The sequence below is a fragment of the Strix uralensis genome, chromosome 6 (genome assembly GCF_047716275.1).
Source record: "Strix uralensis isolate ZFMK-TIS-50842 chromosome 6, bStrUra1, whole genome shotgun sequence".
Lineage (NCBI taxonomy): Eukaryota > Metazoa > Chordata > Aves > Strigiformes > Strigidae > Strix > Strix uralensis.
The window spans coordinates 15,959,232-15,980,475 of NC_133977.1; the positions used below are offsets into that span (position 1 = coordinate 15,959,232).

The 21,244-nt window shown below is 38.3% G+C and overlaps 2 protein-coding genes across 2 annotated transcripts in view; one reads left to right on the plus strand and one right to left on the minus strand.

The window, feature by feature from the left end:
* The window catches only part of PLEKHM3 (pleckstrin homology domain containing M3), a 137,190-nt gene extending 135,705 nt beyond the window's left edge, over positions 1 to 1,485 (plus strand). Inside the window, exon 16 of the mRNA XM_074872921.1 lies at positions 303 to 1,485. Coding sequence (XP_074729022.1) covers positions 303 to 428 — 126 coding nt within the window. The 3' untranslated portion in view covers positions 429 to 1,485. The remainder of the gene's footprint in view (positions 1 to 302) is intronic.
* The window catches only part of CCNYL1 (cyclin Y like 1), a 35,588-nt gene that overhangs the window by 7,336 nt on the left and 7,008 nt on the right, over positions 1 to 21,244 (minus strand). The window contains exons 2-8 of the mRNA XM_074872943.1: positions 14,116 to 14,190; positions 11,689 to 11,723; positions 9,971 to 10,071; positions 7,641 to 7,676; positions 6,896 to 6,947; positions 4,176 to 4,295; positions 1,929 to 2,095 (exon numbers count right to left, since the gene is read on the minus strand). Coding sequence (XP_074729044.1) covers positions 1,929 to 2,095; positions 4,176 to 4,295; positions 6,896 to 6,947; positions 7,641 to 7,676; positions 9,971 to 10,071; positions 11,689 to 11,723; positions 14,116 to 14,190 — 586 coding nt within the window. The remainder of the gene's footprint in view (positions 1 to 1,928; positions 2,096 to 4,175; positions 4,296 to 6,895; positions 6,948 to 7,640; positions 7,677 to 9,970; positions 10,072 to 11,688; positions 11,724 to 14,115; positions 14,191 to 21,244) is intronic.

Here is a 21,244-nt window from a genome sequence, read left to right on the forward strand (position 1 = left end):
GCAGCAGTGTGGAGACTGGGAGGGACACCCTTGGGGCATTGTCAGAAAAGGGTTGTACAATTTCTGCCCACACCTAAATTCAAAGGTCTAAGTCATTTCAAATGAGATGGGATTACAAAAATCCCATCTTGAAATGGGAGGAAAAAATAAGCCTAAATTCAGTCTATTTTCCTTACCACCATCACTGCTTTGAAAATGTAAGTATTTACAATTTCAGGAGACCCAGCATCAGCAATAGAGGATAAACGTCTTGCTTTGTTACAGATCTTTTCAGTGCTATCAATTTGATTTGTCCCAAATAGGGCCAGAAGAAGAGACATCAAAAAGAGCAAGATGTATACTCCAGCACTCCTAGCATCGCTGACCCCACTTCAGCCATCTCAGAGTTATTTGCAGCAATGCTTCAAGTGTGTTCCTCGGATAGATGAGCACTCTGAGCCAGGTTGAGTGAAGATGTACGTTATATAAAATCACTAATTATGCTTTCCTGGGAGACAAAGAACTCCCAGGCAAGGGGTGTGTATAAAACAGGGTACTATGTTTGCTGTTGCTGTTTGCAATGTGAAATAACTTGAATAACAAACTGGTTTGATGCATGTAACTCACCCACTTTTAGAAATGCCACCCCCACATTAAAGGAAGAAAACTGGATATTCCTCCTCCTAAAGCATCCCAGATAAATATTGACTTACAGTATTTTAAACAGTAGCTTTAGGCTGAATCCAGGGAAGAGAGCTAGGAGCAAGAACAGACTCTCCCACAGGTTGCTGCCCATTGCTGTGTGCAAACTTCTACCACCTCAGTCTGCTCCTGTACTAGAACTGACTGTTACTACATAGGCCTGGACACATGCTCAATTACAGCACAGCAGTGTGATAAAACTCAAACACACATAAAATGTGTCATCAAGTTTATTAAGGCCAGAAAGCCTGATATGAAGCTACCCTTCTAGCATTTCTATCACTGTGATAATAAGGGAAAGAGGAACAAGCTGGCAAATAGAATTAAAACAATCATGCTGACATCCCAAAGCTCTCAAAGATAAAACTTTGCAAGAAGGAATTTAACAGAAAATCTAATGGGCCAAATAAACACACCTCCAGCCCGTAGTATGAGCCTGGAGCCACGAGGATGAACATCCTCTGAAGCTGCAGAAATTGTAGGGCTTAAACTGAGTGCACCAAGAAGAGACAACAGATTCAAAATTTATGCAGAACTGAAATCTACATCTGAGACAAGAATATATACAAGGAACAGCCTTACATAAACAACCAGTAGTAAGATTGAGGATCAGCCCTGTAGGCAAGTCTAAGAACTCACCCAAAGAGGATGAGCTGTAGCAGTAGCTGGATGTAACACATGCAACCACAGATACCAACACAAATGACACCTGTCTGCCAGCAGCAGCAGCTAGGAATTCAGACCTTGAGATATTTAGGCCTTAGCTGGATACAAGAGCAGACACGTAAGTCACAAGTTATGGCTTACCCTGCAATTTTTCAAATTCTAAAACAGAAAAGGCAGAGAACAAATTTAGTTCACTTTTTTGGTCCCCCAAAAAGACTTTTGATAAGACTATAAATTGGGCACTTTAGAGTTACACCAATGCAAAAAATTAGTGGAAACAAGCACCCAGTCCCATGGTTCATCACTGGGGGATAGAAGGTAAAGAAAACTAACTTTGAAGTTACTCACCAAAGTCATTAGAAATATTAATATAGATTTGACTCAAAGTAGGGTTATTCAAAGTTTCCTAGGTTAAAAAAAGGAATGAGGCTGGATACCAGATATGCGTCATGCACATTATCATAGCAGAGAGATATTTTTTCAGTATGATCACAAAAATTGCCATTAAAAAACCCCCAAAAAACCCCCCAAAAACCCAGAAAACCCCCACCACTGCAGATTAGCCAAACCTTGCAACTTACATGTCCTCAACAGTAATGTCCTTCAATATTTGGCAATAATCCACATTCCACACAGCCTGATCATCCCAGACTTTAGAAGCCAGCAGAATAGCTCCTAGGACTATCCTCTTCCAGTTACTAGGGCATATGTCAATCTCTGCATAGGTTAAAAGCCTTTCCAAATAAACCTATAAAAAGAAAAAAAACCCAAACAGTTTATGTGTGCAACTAAGACCTGGAGCCGAGTTCTGAGCAGCATGCGTGCCAGTCCAATATGACTATTTTATCCCATTACCGTTAAGTGTGTCAAAATAAGCATTAGTGATTACTACTTACACTTTAGAATCCAAACTTTCAGGCATTAAAGGTTCCATTTTTTATTATAACACAAGAACTGGACCACCAAGGTATACAATAAAGGTACTGAAGAATCCTCTCTGAGCAGTGAGCACTGCTGTTTTGGGGAGATGCTGCTAGAGTTCTTTCTGTCACCAAGTCACACAGTCACCAAGGGGTTCTCATTAGGACCTATCTGGGATAGTAATCACTCAACATCACACTAGTCTTTTAACACGGTGAAGGTTCAGCACTCGCAGCTTAACAGGAAGTGCTAAAACCTGCATTGTGATCTCTAGTCATAGGACTAAGTAAGATGCATTAATTGCTATCTTTCCACAACAAAAAGCATTAATAGTGCTACTTCTGCTTCACCCTGTAAAGAACAAACTTCAGTCCTTCACCTACATCATCATCCTCTGCTTTCATCTACATCACCAACTGCTTAGATAGTGAAAGATACCCAAGTCCAAAGATGCGTCTTGGTCTTTTACTCATTCCTCTCATGTAATGTCAAATCAGCCCTAAGATGTTGAATCAGTCCACTCTTTAGAAGTTTTCTGCTATTTCATACTCCTATAATGATCCACGTAATTTGCACTTTCAAATTTGAATACAGATTGTTTTTAATGTTCTATTCCCTAAACTAAGTCCAAGGTCCTAATGAGACCTCAGATAAACTAGTGGGTGCAGGAAGCTGCTGTACATGTCTAAGGGCAGGATTGAGCTTTATCACTAGGGTTCCCCACACTTCCTTCTCATCCTTTGCTTGTAGCCCTCAAGTGGACTAAAGGTGTTCCTATAATAACAGAGCCATCTAGTGGTAAAATTTACTTTAAAAACTAACTATTTCTATTTTCTGTAAATACTTCAGCTGGCTAGATTGCCCAGGGTTAGTTATCATCTTGTTCTGTCAAAATTGCTTGCGTGTCTTTAGAAAAGCAAAAACCTCAAACTACTTACAGAGTTTCAATAGCTCTAACTATCTGGCCCTTTTAATTATTTATTTCCTTATTAAAGGGAGTCCTTCAAGCTGAATTTGCTTAATTGCCACATTGTCTTTGGGTGACAGTTCTCTTCTGTTCTCCTTTCAGACTGTTTTTTGGAAAGAAGCCACAATGAAGACAGAAGTCTAGTATGCAACAAAGTGCAGTTTAAGAGATTGTCTAATGCAGCAATTGTGTTTTTTTCTTTCTCTTCATAATACATACATGTATATACATGCATATATGTATGTATGTATAAAGTAATCTGTATCAGAGTCAATTGTTTATATCCTTCTTGCCATCTTGCTTTCTGAAATCAAACAACAAACTGTAATGAGTATTTTTTTCTTACTATTGTTCTTAAATTCCAAGTTCCTCCATGTCACCTGGGGAAAAAAAGTTGTAGCCTCTTTGGTTTAATGAAAAAAGTTTGATAGAAAGGTGGCAATGATTGAAGGACATAATAATGAGAAAGTTCATCTCCTGGAGTTCCTACAGTATTGATCCTTGACCCCTAAGATGGTGTTACTTGCACTGTTCTCGTTAATGTCAACTCAAAACTCCCACTTTCCCCTCCATACAACTGAAATAAAAGATGTCTTTGTGTCTGATCATCTTATAACCCACTGTTTATGGTGTCCCACTGTTCTGCCTTTCTCAAGCTTCTTCAGCTAGTTATATATTATGAAACAAACAATGTTTGATTGGACAAGTAATTAAGCATTATATATTTGTATGTAGAACAGGTAAGTTCCTTTTCAGTTAACCACACCTGTGACTACTTAATCTTCTCCAATGAACTTGCTCATACAGTGTCTTCATTATTCACAAGTTTCATGACACACTGCAACTATTTAAGTGTCAGTTCAGCCCAGTTCACTCATTGAGGGGAGGCAAAAAAAAAGTATTCCAAAAGCTCAAGTTTCAGTAATCAAGCATCTCTTACCAGTGTTACTATTGCACATTCAGCTGTCAGCTGTGCAGCACTGAAAAGTGTTCGAACAAACCGGTAGATGTGCTTGTGATCAGGGTCATGCTTGTAGTAGTCATCTGGAACTTCTTCCCGCTGCAAAAAAGTTCTCTGAATTACTGAAAATCTGTCTTACTTAATATTGACTTTAAAGAACAGCCACACATGGTTGTTTCTTCTCACTGAGCAGAAGTGTATACAACCCTTCCCTGTCACAGGGACAGAACAAGATTATATACTGAAAGCAGTAAGCAGCCTTGCAATGTTATGAATATTTCAAACAAAACACAATAGCTTTAGCTGGTATCTTTGTTTTGAACAATTTTGATCTGTAAGGCTAATAGGAAAGAACATGAACTACCATCATTATTACAGGTGCTAACTATTGTCCGTGGAACATTTTACAGACTAAAAGAGATTTTTCAAAAAAGGTTTCCCCCTGCAAGAAAATCACAGATATATACACACACCGCAGAAGCACTGGCTCTTCAAAAGGCAAAATTAGGAGACTTCACAAGACTCCCCTTCCAGCTGAGGAAGAGCTGAAGAATACATGTCAGTAATTCTGCCACAGGTAGAACGGAAGGTAACTTACACTGTCTTCATAGGACTTGTTCTTGAGAGATTCCAAAAAGACAACAAAGCTAATGAACAGCTAGATTTAACTTTGACATGGTGCTAAACTGTTTCTAAATACGGGGAAAAGAAAAGCTTAGAAATAAAATCTGTAAAAGCAATCCTAAAATGAGTGTTTGAGAATTCTGACCCTGTCCCCCCAGACATTCTGATAAGTCTCTTCCTGGAGGGATGAAACTTTAAAAGCTCCAACTTTACACACTGGTTCTGCTAGACTGCTACTGAATAGGTTTCTATCTACAGTCCAAGTTAGACCTATAGTACAGTAAAGATACCAGATGAGAACAGCATAGCTGCTTGACATTAAACTAGTCATAGGGTAAGCAAAGCAGCAAGCATTTTCACGTGGTTTTGTAGTTTAAAATAGCCACATAACAGTGTCAAGTAAAATGAAGAGGTAAGTTAACTTTGTACTCTCCACACAGCCTTCTAATACACCACTAACCAATGGAGGTTACCTCTTCAAGGTGGGCATGCAGCATTACAAGTAACATGAGCAGGATCCCCCTTGCAGGATTCCTGTGCTACGAGCAGTACAAAAGCACATGTGGAAATACATTTTTGCTGACTGGAACTGAGGAGGAAAGGACTGAGACTGTATTTGTGACTAAGCCCTGCGATAACGGTAACTTGAAGTTTGTTACTTCTGCTACTAGGGTCAGTAGAGCCTGGATCTGGACTCTTTGTGACTGAATCTCTAGAGGACAAGGTATTCAGAGATTTCTTCCAGCTAATTAACCTTTTCAAAGGAACTATAGGCACCCAGCTAAAACCTCAGTGCTACAGAAACTAACAAGCCATTTGTATCTTTCCCCTCAGAAGGATGACATACAGCCATTACTATATTTCTGTCTGTATACTGCAGTAAGATAGAAGAGACCTTTAAGTGTTCCCTAAAGGACACAATGATTCTCCTCATACTCATTAAATAGGAGGTAGGCTACATGAAAGGATCAAAAGATGTCAGCTTGCTAAATAAAGAAAATAAATTGTCTGATGAAGTGGAGTTCATCTCACATAAATAATTTTCCATGTGAAACAACAGATTCAGGCAGTTAAAATGGTTTTGGACCAGACTTTTCTCTTGAAGTGCCACAGTCTGGACAAGAAATCTTCAATACAGCTCCTCTCCTGAAGTTCATTATTTTTATTGTATAAAGAGTTGTATTTATTCAAGTGTACAATTACTAGCACAGCAGGTCCTGTTTAGGGATGAAACTCTAACAAACTTAAATTTTATTGTATATTAAAAACTGTTTATTAACAAGCCAAATCTGTGAGATAGATTAAGCTGTGTTCACTGAGGTAGGTCCCAGAGCAAACTGAATTTTTAAAGCCATTAGAGCTTTGCTAAATTAATTTCAAATGAAGAACAAAGTAGTTCTGTAGGACAGTCATTAAGCTAGTAGTGCTCAAACTGGACATAAAAAGCACACACTCCACTCTTGAGCTTGCCTGTACTATGAGGTTTTACATCTTAAAAGACTGTCTGAAGAGGTGTACCAAGACCAGTCACATTAAAATCACATGCTGAATGCTCCTGCAAGCAGCATTAAGCATATCTGCTTTAAAATTTTGCCTTTCAGGGTTTTTAAAGACCAAATTCACTGTCTCCTACTTCGTATGATGCTTCATGTATTATATTCTCCTGTTTCCAGTCCCTTAGAAGGTTAGACACATATCTACTAACCATATCTTCCTAAATAAATAGGAAAGACTTTTAATTAGTGTTAAAGAGAGGAAAAAAAAAAGGAGTCAGACAAAAAAGTTTCAATACAAAATATGCAAGAATCAGCACATGCTTGCTTTCTATTTATATTCAAAGCATAGAAAACCAATCGTACTTTGCAACACTTAGACTGGGTTCTGTTCACGATCTAGCTGATATCAAAAGCCTAGAGGATACTCTTTTGACTGTATTTTATATATAAAGATACAATTTAAGATCAATTTGCTTGTGACCTGGTGCTAAGACATTTTTATGACTTATACAATATGAATCAAGATGTTCAGAAAATATGTATATTGGTGTACATTCAGAGGATCAAAGTTACACTTACTGTGAGAGGATGAGATTTTTCATCAAAAATATCCAATGATCTGTCAGAATCTCTACAAAGTAAAGATCTCTGTTTTAGCAATGAGAGTTAATTGGTAATGCTATGCTCCACTAAAAAGTATTACTCATTAAAGAGGAGAAAGGGACTTATTTTACAGTTCAGCTTTTCCTAGAATATGGTATGAAGTTATATTGTATTTTTGCAAAGCATTTAATCATGACATCGTACAACTGAATATTTAAGAAACGATGAATAGCTATCCATGTTCTCATATTATGTTTAGTACAGTTCTTGCTTAAAGTGTGAAACTGTCTCAATTAATAGTGTTCATTTCAAAAAGGCAGCTGTAATTTTGAAGCATATGCTGTAACTAGCTGTAACAGCAAGGGTTATTTGTACATGGGACAGAGTGTTCCTTCATCCATCAAAACTAATCTGTACCTCTGTATTCAGGAAAAGCAAAACAAAGTCCAAAGGCTGATTTGTGAGTTAAGTGTATTTTCCTCACACCCTCTGTTTTGACTTTTTACGCTTCATTCTCGATGAAGCCTGCGCCATTGGATGGGTGTATTACTGACCCTTCTGTATCAGCTCAAGAGAGGGTACAAAGAGGAACCAGATACAGCATAAAGTGCCAGATTTTTCAACTCCTTTAAGTTATACTAGCTGTTACTGAAGTGACCAAGACCATATTCCTGGCTCAAAAAGAAAGTTGTTGTATTTCAGCAAAAACAAGTTCACTCACCTGTTCTTTATATGGTAGAATATTGCTAATGTTACACTAAAAAAGAGAAAGAAAAAAAAAAAGACTTAATAAAGCATATTCTGTGCACACTATTCCACTGCAAAAGCCATTGTTCAGGGCAAAATGTTCAGAATCCATCATGTATTGGCTTCCTTTCACATTCTCAATTACTTCGTGTCTCATTTCTGATGTTTACCTGCCTGAACAGAAACTGGCCAAATAAAATTTGCTAGCCAAACTACTTTTACATTCATTGTACAGATATTTGTACCACAAAATAAATATTATGCTACATTTTAAACACACACCTTCATTGCCTGATTAGGTGACATTTATTGAAAGTGTGGACTATTCACAATTAAAATGTAATAAAAGTTTGACTTGACATTACATACACTGTTGTAGAGATTCTGCCGATGTTTTAACTCTGTATCTCTGGCTGTCTAATTTAGGACTTGTCTAAAAAAAGAGAATAATAAAGATATTATGCCAGCATAATCCAAGAAGGGGACAAGAACAGATCTTGGTCTCTGCTGAGTCCAAGACTTTGACAGATTGGATCGGTGGGCCAACGTTAACGGGATGAGCTTCAACAAAGCCAAGTAGCAGGTCCTGCACTTGGGCCACAACAACCCCATGCATCACTACAGGCTTGGGGAGGTGTGGCTGGAGAGCTGTCTGGAAGAAAAGGACCTGGGGGTTCTAATTGACAAGCAACTGAACATGAGCCAACAGTGTGCCCAGGTGGCCAAGAAAGCCAACAGCATCCTGGCTTGTATTAGAAATAGTGTGACCAGCAGAAGTAGGGAGGTGATAGTCCCCCTGTACTCTGCACTGGTGAGGCCACACCTTGAGTATTGTGTCCAGTTTTGGGCACCTCAATACAAGAAAGATATGGAGGTGCTGGAATGAGTGCAGAGGAGGGCAACAAAGCTGGTGAAGGGCCTGGAGAATAAATCCTATGAGGAGCAATTGAAGGAGCTGGGACTGTTCAGTTTGAGGAAGAGAAGGCTAAGGGGAGACCTCATCACTCTCTACAACTACCTGAAAGGACATTGTAGAGAGGTTGGTGCTGGTCTCTTCTCACAGGTAATTAGTGATAGAACAAGAGGGAATGGCTTTAAACTCCAGCAGGAGAGGTTTAGACTGGGTATTAGGAAAAAATTTTTCACAGAAGAGTGGTCAGACAGTGGAATAGGCTGCCCAGGGAGGTGGTGGAGTCACCATCCCTGGATGTGTTTAAGGGTCGTTTAGATGAGATGCTGGGGGATATGGTGTAGGGGAGAACTTTGTAGAGTAGGGGGGATGGTTGGACATGATGATCCCAAGGGTCTTTTCCAACCTGAATGATTCTATGATTCAAGTAAAGCGATGGATTTCATATTGACACTCATCTACTGTGGCCAAATATCAGATACTTTACTGGCAGTGACAACAGGAACACTGCCATCACAGGAATCCATCACGACCAAGCTCTGATCTGTTGCCAGCTGTACACCACTTCAAAATGGCAGAAGCACCACCTTTTAGGTTCTTTTTTCTCTACAAAAGGAGGAGTGACATGCTAGATATCTTTGTTGGAAAACAAATTTAAAAATGATTATTCAACTTAGACATTTCTACTAAACTGTTAAAACATTAAAGCCTTCTGGGCCTGAAGCTACTTTGCCTTCCTTTCCCTTCAAGCAGTTAATTCTCAGCTGGTATCATCTGTACACAAAGAACTGTCTCTGTCATACCCAGAACAATAGGTCAAACAGCCATTTCCACTGGAGAACCAAGACAACTAATTATCAAACTCACCTAACCTGAAGTAACAAACACGAAGAAAAAGTAGAAAGGCTAGAACTAAACCCAAAGCCAGCAACATACTGTAATCCACAACTAGAGGGCAGACTAATACCACTGACAAGTAGCAAACACCGTCCTGCAAACTTCCTGCAACTCCATACAAAATCCATTTCAAGTTTTCCCAGACTGAGTTTCTGGATTTGGCTTTCAATGTGAAGCCTTTTTGCTTCCTACCCAAACACACACTTTTAAACTGAAAATGCTGACACACTTCTGCACTGCCTCAGGTTCTCAAGTGCACAATGATAACTACTTCAAAATACAACAGTGCATTAGCTCTGTAACTAAGAAAAAAGCTTGCTTCAGCAGTCATAATTGACCAGACCTCTACACCTCTTCCATGACCAACCCGAATAAGGTGCACTGTGCTCTTCTCATTCAGGTGTGCAGCTGGCTTTGGAACAGACAAGACCACCACAAAATCCCAAATAAACCTTCCAATGCCACTCAGTCCCTTGCTGATAACAAATGGTTCTTACCACTTTATTGTGCTTCTAAGGTTAGGTTGACTGACGGTGCTGTCATCTATAAATATTGTTGAGCATGAGCTGTATTTTTTCGTAAGCTGCCCAGGAGAAACCTTAGGGGAAAAAAAAACCAAACCAAATACATTAACGAGGAGGGATTCTGTAAGCTTTGGTTTACCACACTGACTTTACACCTTGAGTAGCTACTGCAGAGGAAGTCTAAATAGATTGCTCCTGCTATGTAAGCTACCCTATAGCTATCAAGTTCCTGAGGATACCCTTTGTGTAAGATTCCATTCCATTCTTGCCAGTTTGGGTCTCAGTCTTCCCTCTCTATAATGTACTTTATTAGATTTCCCTGTGACTACATAACCATCTTATCCCTTTTTTTATATTTTATACCTTTACATTTTCTGGTTATCCAGTATTGCTCCCTGTAAAGACAGTTTTGCATTTGGGGTTTTGTCTTGTTATATTTTTTAAAAAAGAAACCTCTCCTGACATTGCTCACTTCACTCATGTCTAGTTTAACATCTAGAATCTGGAAATAAAACACCACTATGGCCCTTACTTTTACTATTTAGAGCTAGCAATATGTTCCATCATCTATCCTAATCCTGTAGAATTTATACTGCAAGAAATCTTCCTATATAACACTAAATCAGGCTTCCCTGAGAACTACTAGAAAATGCCTTGCACTAGGACATCATAACCAAAGGAGGAGTTTTAATCAAGCAATTCAAGATTCATTAGTTTTTGTCAGAATCTTTTTAAACGCCTTGTTTAAAAACTTGAAAGTCTTCCATAGGAAAATGCTGGCACCCTTCACAACTCCATGGCTGCCTGGGAATATCTCCCATTCCAGCTGAAGTTTGCCAGCAAAAAACCAATCCAATCACTCTTCACCTTGGTGCTGGCAGAGCAAAGCTGGAACTGTAATTGAGAGAGGATCGAGAGAGAGGTGAAAAAAAGAACCACCCCCCATAATCATACCAAATACAACAGACTTGAAATATCATTATCTTACCAGTAACTTTTCTGTAGACACTTGCTAAAAAGTATTTCTTAAGCTTTGTGTTAATAACTTCCATTCTTAGCTTTACTAGTCAGTAGTTTTTTATCCACTTATTAATGACATTGCATCTTTTTTGGGGTTTTTTGGGGGGTGGTGGGGGTGGGGGGTGGTGTTTTTTTTAGTAAAGTGTCAAAACCAACCAATATCTGCAGAAGCAGCTTAGAGCATATTTTCATATTTTAAAATAAATGGATTATCATTTCTTTATCATGCTGATAATAATGTCTGTTCATCATTCTCTTTTCATGCTGGATACATTTCTTACCATAAGTCCTGTAGTGATGCTCAAACAGCAAGTCATTTAAGACTTGCCATTTCAGCTGAGAAATTAATCCAGTTTTATTTCTGGTTTAAAAAAAATGTAGGCAATTTGACTTGTATTTTCTCCTTTACTGTCCTGAAACGCTCAAGAATGATACAACAGAAAAATCCATTCTTATGCTTTTGAGATCAGCCATTCTGTGCTCTGTGATACTGTGCCTGTTTGCTTATTTTTTAAAAAGAGGCAAAGATAATTCAGTTTTATCTTGCTAAGGAGGATGTGGAACACGTGTAGGACTATATACCTAGAACTACTACAGCTGTTTCTTGAATTTTTCTTTGTCACAATATGCTAATATTATCTATATAGCACAGAAGAATTTATTTTACTTACATGATTGATGTGGTTACTCTTCCTCTTTTCTCGCACTAGAAAGAGGGAGAAAGAATGTGAATGGAAAGGTTTCTAAAATACAATCCCAATTTACATTCAATAAAGTCATTCCATTAACCTAGTCTTCTGAAGTACGTGAATATTAAGTTTCAAATCTGACTTTAGGTATCTGGAAAAGTATTTTGAGGAAAAAATAGTGAGTTTTATCAAGCTAGTAAACCACATACTACTTCCAACTATCCACATGTACATTTAGGAATTACTTCTACACATTTGTTATGGATGCTCTCAAATAAACAACCAACCACCAAAAATAAAAAATTAATTATTAACACAGTTAACTAGCTCTCCATAAGTTACAGGTTCAAATGTCTGTGAGAAGAGAACAGAACAACTTTTTAGGGTTTAACGGCAACCCAAACAACATTGCATGAAGGGAAAAATGTCTCAGCTTTGAAAAGATGCTGTGCATCATGAAAAACTGGATGATTTCAGATAGTTCACATAGACAATGTCCAACATCCAACAGCAACCATTTAGCAATCAGAAGTAAAAATGTCACACACTGAACCTGCCAAAGACACACAAGGAAGAAGTGAGGTGCCCAGCATTATATACATGTGTCCTCTCTCCTCCTATTAGACAGCAGAAGATAAAGAGGTATTTCACTATACAGAAGATGCTGGCACAAGCTATGCCTATTGATCATATAAGGGCAACCACATTATCTGATCATTTTAAACTGTGTCAGCCTTTCAAAAAAAGACTGTAAGGTTTAACTTCCAGCTATAACAGTAGCAGTAAAACAGTGCTGTTAAAGGAGAGCTGAGAGTTATGTACATGCAGAAAGCTCTACCAATGTGGCCAACCTGGACAGATGATTTCTCCAAAGTTTTGACCTCAAATCACTACCACTTGTTAGCAGGACACATTCTCTCACGTATTTTGAAAAATTAACAATTGGAAGGAGTATCCAAATTTTTTTTTTGTCTTTTTGCATAAATCAAAACTCATAATCCTGGTAACATCTCAGTGAGAAAGAACTTAAAGATATTAACTAGTTCTATGGAAGATTAACTAAAGAAAGGAGAAAATAAATTATTCTGCCTGACTTGTCCTTAAAAATACCCTGTAAAAATCAATTCATCAAACTAATACAAACTGCAGAGAATAGTTTAATAGTTTTTCTCACCTAGCAGACAATTTTTCTACATGAACACAAGTGTATACGGAATCATGTTTAAAAGCAATACTAGCCCCCAACAAGGACGTTCATGTAGTTTGCACATTATTTGCAGCAAGGCTGAAAGGCTGCACAGTGAAGCTGCACTACAGTGTTCAAGAACTACATCAACTTGCTAATTGCAACTTAAGTAGTGCTTATTTAAGAGGTGTCTGAAATGTGCAGGTCAGATCCTGTCTGTTTGAAGATTGACCTTCGAGGCCTTGAGGAAAGAGGCCTACGCTTCCTTGGTATCATCTCTTCCAGAGAACCATCCTAGTGCTTGTTTCCACTGCTCACTGGTTATCTGAGCATTGCAAACTGACAATTCTACTACTTGCCATAAGACTCTGAATAGCAGGACTGCAACTGACAGACCTGTCAAAATAATTCTACTTTTCTGTGGCAAAGCTATGCCAAGGTAGAAGACATACTGCAGCTTTCCATCAACACATCCAATCTCAAGTGCAACACTGCCTTAGAAAAAACAGCACTTCAAACACGAACCAACTATAAAAGGAACAAAACCATTTGTAAAAGAATATCTTAAACTTTTTAGTTGCAACTTCAAAATTTACTGTTGTCATAATTCTTTTTTATTGTGCAATATGGAAATGCCTCCACTTTTTAACAGCATTTTGGAATGCACAAACTATAGTAATTCTTCAAAATTGACTTTATCAAGTAAAGAAGGGATCTGCAAAGAAACTGAAAATCCTAATACATTTCATGTAATTAAAACCAGGATTCAAGAATAATTATGCTGATGAAACTATTCAGTTTCGTCAGCATATTCAAAAGCAACTGATATTGACTGATGGTTTAGGCTTATTATTACTTACAGAAAACTATCCTTGATTCTTTTTTTTTAATTTAAAGCAATTTTTAAAACAGTCCTTGGTCATAAAAAAAACCTACCACTGCTTGAAGCTTGAATTACACTAGTGAAGAAAGCCTTGCTCCTTCAGACTGCTAGGATCCAGACTCTGAAATCTCCTGATACTTGTTTAGAAGAACAAGTGATTTTAAATGTTAAGTAAAACAGCCTATGAACACACTTCTCTGTAAACACACAAATTATTAATCCCTATGCTTTGAAAGAATTAAAGCAGTTTAAGTGTTTTTGAGCTGTAAAATTTAAATAGGCAGTTATTTTTCCAGTTTTTCTCCTGCATTTTTTTAAATTGGAAAAAACCTTGGCTTACCATCTGTTTGAGACTTGCTCAGGAAAATTGTGCTTGCTCTGGGATGATCAGATGGATTAGATTCCAAAGCTAAATCTGAAACAGGACAAAAAAAAAAAAAAAAGGAGACACCTTTAACAGAAGATGATGATTACTGCAATGATTCCCACCCAGCCTTAAAATGCTCCAAGCACAGTGATGGAAACAAGATCAGAAATACATAGAATGGGCTGTCTCTCTAAAGCAAATCCTTACTTTTTCCAAGATAAATAAAAATCTGACATTTTCCCCTCTGAAAAAAAGCCTGTGGACTTATTCCTACTGCCATGAAACTTTGAAGTATCTTATGGTTTCCACCAAAACAAAATCTGGAAAGGGAGATCTCAGGAAACAACATGCATCTTCAAAAGTCAGTATGCACCCCTGCATGTTAGGGTAGCTGGATGTGGAGCCTGTGCTCAGCAGAGGGCAGAAAGCTAGAACTTTACCAAGAGCATAACTTAAAAAAAAAAAGACACTGCTGATCTTTTAACCTATGCTTCAAGTACCCAATACAGCAGGAAACAACCTCTGTAGTCTTATAAAAAACCCCATTAAGTAACTTTTACAGTGCTGATAAATATCAAAACATGGATCTTACACTATTCTGTTCTTTTGGAATTTCAAATAAAACCTTGTACAGCGTACAGCTATTGAAGAACAATTATATATAACTATTGAAGAACAGTGTTATACACAGCTATTGAAGAACAAAATGATTGCTTTAATCCTTTGCCACAATGAACCAATAATGACATTAGATGAAGATATATTACTCCCTTAGATTATGATGGGAGTGATCACTAAAAAGTTTGTTGATGAAACTGTAAACATCATGATGAAATTTTGAGCTGCATTAGCTTTGACACAAGAAACAGCTGTTCTGAGGATGTTACGCTACAGACGCACTGATTTATGTGATCATATGAACAGAATAATCTAGTACTGTGATTCTGTACATCCTGGAAGGAGAAAATTCGCATCCATTTACATTTGTCATTCTGATCTTCCTGTGTGCTGCTTATGCCATGCTAACCATAAAAGCATGCAAGCTCACAAACTTGTACGTTACATGTTTCAAGGTTGTAAGCCAATGCAGTTGCCACACCCTTGAAAAACAAAGTCATCTAAGAATGACCATCAACTTTCAATGAAAAAAAAAAAATCTTAAGAGCTTTTTATGCACTGAACCAACTGAACTCTGGTTAAATAGTAGCCAAAGTATGCACAAACTGTCTTGGTGCTGGAAATCTTACCTATGTGAATGTTTTGTGCTACTGCACCTAACCCATAGCACAGCCACAGCCCTCATGTGTCAGCAAGTGAACGTAATTGTGAAAGTACGTGTGTCCCCAAAACTCCTCATTCCAGATTCCCACTGATACACAACACTGGTATCCAGACCTGGATGTTTTCCAAGTACTTGGCTTACAACATCACTGATCTTAGTCCAACAGTATTGCTCTGACACTGGTCCAGGATGCAGACCACTGTCATTTTGAATCTCTAGTGTGTAAGGTAGCCAATGTCTATTTAGGAACACAAAGATTATTCAATAAGGAATTTCCCCCCCTTTCAAAAAAGGCCAGAGTCAGCTATGAAAGCAGACCATCTTGAGCAGTTTTTAAAAGCTAACTTACAAAACCAGTATTTCTATTTTCACCATACTGTGCTCATTCATGGCACACAGTGAACAGATACCTGAATTTAATCATGTGGTTAAAATGTAAGAAGTCCTGGTTTAGAAGCCCTAGAATGGAATTTGCCTTACAGCTCATACCTGAAGTACCACTAATACACATTTGATTCTCTGGAAAAACAAAACAAAACAAAACAAAACAAAACCCCACAACAAAAAAAAAACCAAACAGCACACAATAGTATGCCATACTGGCACATTTTAACTACCATTTGTAACATCTTAGCAAAATAGTATAACTGTTGTTTAAAAATTCTGCACAATGTTGACAACTTTCTAACACTGATTTAGCAAAATCACTTTTAAGAGACAATATAGAGACCAACTCTAGCTTCTAATGCTAGCACTCTATTTAAAAAAAAAAACAGAACATTGACACAGATCAAGGAATTTACTAATAATGGCAAATACTAAACAACTTTTTAGATTTGAGAAAGGTGATTCAGAAATTGAAGTATTTTGCTAGTCTACAAAATAACAAGTATCATCAACAGGCAGAAAAAAACTGCAATATGCTGATTTAAAAATACAGATTACTATTAGCAAGTTATGATGCAAACAGAGCAAACAACTCAGAATTTATTTACAGTTCAGCAGCAACTTTTAGAATAACTGGATAAGTCAAGTTTAGGGACCTCGGGAGGTCTTTAGTTTAACCTCTTGCTGAAAACAGGGTCAGCTATGAGGTAGAACTAGGCTGCTCAAGGCTGTATCCAGTTGAGTCTCCAGTGAGGTGAGGGTCCACAGAGTCCAGATCACCTTTCCCACTGAGGGGGACCAATGCCTACAGGGCTATGGGACTCACTATGGAATGGTAGGGAAGAGCATGTAGGACTGTACAAGACATGCATAATATTTAGAGGAAGGTAGCAAGGAAGATTGGGGAAGAACAAGCACAGGGTAACAGAGAGGAAAGGGCAACTGAATTCATTAACTCCTAACAGGGCTTTGTGTTTCTCCCTGTTGAATTTCATAGGGTTCCTGTTGGTCCAATCCACCAGTCTATCTACGTCCTTCTGAATGAGCAGCCTCCAGCATATTGGCTGTTGCCCAGCTGGGTGTCATCTGCAATCTGGGCACACTCCATTGCCTCCTCCAGGACACTGATAAATGTTAAACAGGACAGGTGTTATTTTTCCACGGAAGACAGGGTACAGGATAACGCCCATCCTCCCTCACCCCATAAAAAAATACACTACAATCTTGACTTTCCTGAGGTTTTGATTTGAAACTGTATGACTCGTTAAAGCTTGCTTCTTATGTTGTTTTTGCCTCTTCTTGTGCTTTGTCAGCCCTATATCCATGCTTCTTAGATGTTAGAAATCAGGTCTAGGGCTAAAAGCACTACAAGAATTAAATGTATGCAAATATAACCCACTTTCATCCCAGACAAGACGAGTCTAAGACCATCAGCAGTGCAGGATGCATCAAGGGACACAATACTGACATGGCCACCCAAGACAAACTTGCTCCCCTGAACCCAGACATACATATTTGAGGAGAGGAACAGCAGTGAAAGGAAAATAGACTTTACTGGCTCCAGTTCCACAGTGGCTCAGCCAGACACAAGATGCCTTCTGCTGGACAAAGTCAGGTGTATCAGCACCCATAGCACATTAAATCCACAAAACAGATTATACAACCAGAGTTATGGTACTAATGAAGTCCAAGACACATTGTGCAGCCCCCAGTACAAAACCCCACAAGAAGTGATCAAAACCAACTGTAGCAAGGCTTCTTATCCCAGAATAATGTGGCACTAGCAGAAACAGTACATCTGCTTTTGTCTTGCAAGAGACTGCGTAGAAAGAAAGACGTATTTAGGAGAGACCGCCTCCCTGTAGCTTTGCCTTCTAAGCAGCCAGAGAATTTCAACTGTCCTTTCTGTGCTGTTCTTCCTGGACAATGCTTTTTTCCAAGCAATGGAAAAATTAAGTCATATGATTTGCTCTTCCTAAACTGCCAGTGCTGCTCATGAAATACCAAAAAGGAACAGCAATACAGCTGATGAAGGAAGCATAAGGCAAGAAGCAGATAAGGACACAAGAAGAGGCAAAATGTAATGGCAAATATAGCAAAAGAAAAGTCAGAGAATGAGGATGTCTGCAAACAATTTGACTCACAACCAAGCATAACTTCTAATACTTCATCCTGGTAGCACTTATGAGTCCAAAACCAAGATACTTAGCCCTGAAAATAAGGGTAAGTCTTGATTAGGAGCTACATCAGAAGACACATGACAGAAAGCTCAAGCTTCACAGAAAGTTAACAGAAAAAGAAAGAAGCATGGTATGCCTCAAGACGAACAGAAATCAGGCGAACTAAAACAATGCAGGAACAGGAATGAGAGAAATGAGAAGCAATAGCATGATATAAAAAATAAGAAAACAACTCCAAAACATTTTTGTTCTAGAGGCTATCAACCCAATGGAAGTCAAAACACATTTTCTATCAGACCCTCACATTTAGTGATAAAGAGGTGAGAAGGGAAGATTCCCACCAGCAATTAAGTCTGTGGGAGCAGCACAGTAACGTTGCCATGCTACAATGGCCCTCCACCTCTCTCCAAGAGCTGCATATTAAAAATAGCCTTCCTCCTTATTTTTCTGCATTTCTCCATGCCATTTACTCACGTGGTATTACCAAACTTGTCGGATCAACCCTGTCTCCAACTGCACCACAGAGAAGCCTGAACGTGCTTCCCTCTCTCACAATTCTCATTTTAAAGAACCCCTTGCAGTTTGCTTGCCCTTCAGACAATCTCAGCTACCTCTGCTGCTGCTGTGCACTCCATGCACTGATAAGAGCATACAGTCCCCCGCAGGGCAGATCATATTACTTTTAAAAGCAAACCTCTGCCCCTAGTTCAAGATCTTACATCTTTTCCTCAACACAAAATCCTCATGAAGACTTTTACTCATCTATGCCGTACAAGAACATGTGTGGGTTTTAGGAATTTATAATGCTAGCTACTTATCTTCTGTTTTACACAACTCCATGGGTGATTTCTAACTATCAAAAACACATTTTACACACTGCATTGTGCTACATATATTACGAACAAAGCCAACAGTCAAAGTTGTCACCAGTACTAAGTAGCAGCCCTTTGATGATTTCACTGCTTTAGAACACTAAAATATTGCATTTCCTTTAACAGTTTTAGCCTCATCCTCTCCTTTACTAGACAGCAGTAACATTTTGATACAGCACGTATTTAAAGCATTAAATAAAAAAATTATATCTCTGCTGTAAATTGAATTTCTTCCCTTGCTCAGTGGATTATCAGTTTTGATTAATGTTTGAGCTTCCCTTATATTTCATTACCTTACAGTGTGAAAGATAAGTTACTTAATATTCCCAATAAAGATTTAAAAATTAAAACAAATTAGGCTAACAAATTTTGTCAATACATTTCAGAAAGTCTGTTATTCCTAACAATAACTTCATGTAAAAACTATTTGTCCTTTAAATTATGTTATTCTATTTCTATTCCCAAAAACTTTCCTAAAAGTTACAATTCTGGTTTCTAAATTCAACCTGCTTTGTTTATGTCTCACCAGCCACACCCAATGCACCACAGAACCCAGCACACACAGGTTGTTTTCCATTTGTCTTCTCCTGTTATACCCTCAGTTACACACAGGTTAGTCCATCATTTAAAGGCTCCATGGGTGGCTTCTTCCCCAGATTTGGACAGAACAAAAGCACTTTGATCTCCTGATTATTCATCTTCAACAGAATACATCTTTCTTCCATAATGTGATGGACTCAAAGATAGAAAACTTGCTCTGCTTTCATAACTAATACAAGCAAATTTGAATACATAAAGGACTGGATCTGTTGCATAATGAAGTGCTTTCAAAACTGCCAGTTCTCAGAAAGGAACTCTATTTTGAGGGAGAATCTCAGTGAAAACAATCTTAACCAACACTTGCATATGTCCTTTAAAAACACTCCTAACTCCCCAGAGGAAATCAACTCTTTATTTAAAAAGGAAAACAACTAAAACCAGCCCACACAGTTGGCCTTTGTTTACAGAAATATAGAATCAGTGAAGTTGGAAGAGACCTCTCGAGATCACCTAAGTCCAACCCCCTGCTTAAGCAGGGTCAGCTTGAGCAGTCTGTCCAGGACTGTCAGACAGGTTCCGAGTATCTCCATGGAGACTTCACACCCTCTCTGGGCAACCTGCGCCAGTGTTTGACCACCCTCATTGTTAAACGATTATTTCTAAAGATTGTGACTTCACACAATACACACAGAAGGATGTTGTAAAGCTGTTTAAAATCTGTCAGTTGTTCTTTATGGCACTACTATGAGAACAGCAGTATCGTTACCAATACCCAGCACATATTTAAGTGCACTGTAATGTTTCAGAAGGCTACAGAAATTACTTCAGTATACAGCAAGCTCTCTTAATTAAGAAGGAATTACTTCGTCTTTTACACCACACTCCTGAGTTGGGCTGGTTCAACAAGAAACTGACACAGTAAGCACTTCATATCTCCTACTAAAATCAGAAGAATTTAGAAAGCTGAAGTGTAGACCATCTATTAAATACTGTGGGCTAGTCAGGGTTTAAGTTATCTATTAATGTCTTTGGTTTAATAAAAATCAATATTAGTGTTCTTGCATTTCTTAAAGTGTAGGAGGATCCACATCACTACTGTCAGCCTCCACAGCAAATCCCAACATGATCCTACTGCAGTCGGTTCACTGTCCCTGTTGAGGAAACATGACAGAGATCTGTTCCACCATACACAATACGTAGCCTTTCTAGGACTGAACAAAGTCGAGTAGGCTTCCATGTGTTTCACGTATCTGCCAGGGTTATAATCATCACTTCTACACATTTTAGCTAGGCAGAACAACAGGATGTCAGAAGTGTCCCAAACTCCACAAAGAAGGCAGGACCAGTTAACAGGGAGGAAAACTAGATGCCCCTAGGATTTTATCTTGGAACTAGAAGGAAAACAGTAGTTCACAAGCTAGATCTTAAAAGTAACTAATGTTTTGTTAGAGATGTGTTTCTGTACTGCATTTAACGTAGGGCCATTTAAAAAGACAAGGAGAAAGAATTGGTTCCATGCTGTCCACTTTTTATTCCCCACATAGACCTTCACACGTAACACAATTCACTACCATGAGAAGCTAAAGTATAACTCCACAGCTCTAATTTTTTAATTTATAAGCCAAAACAAAAATTTCTAACTGTACACATTCAAGATCAACCAAACTTTATAATCCTAGATCCATGTTGATAACTGCAAGTGTAAGGAAAGCCTTCCCCGTAACAACTCCTCACATGCTCTCTGCCTTACTTGTCACAAGACAGAAAGAAAAACAGGTGACTACCAGAAATTCTAGTCTCATCTAGTGTCTACAGGTAACCAAAATAAGATGCACCATACT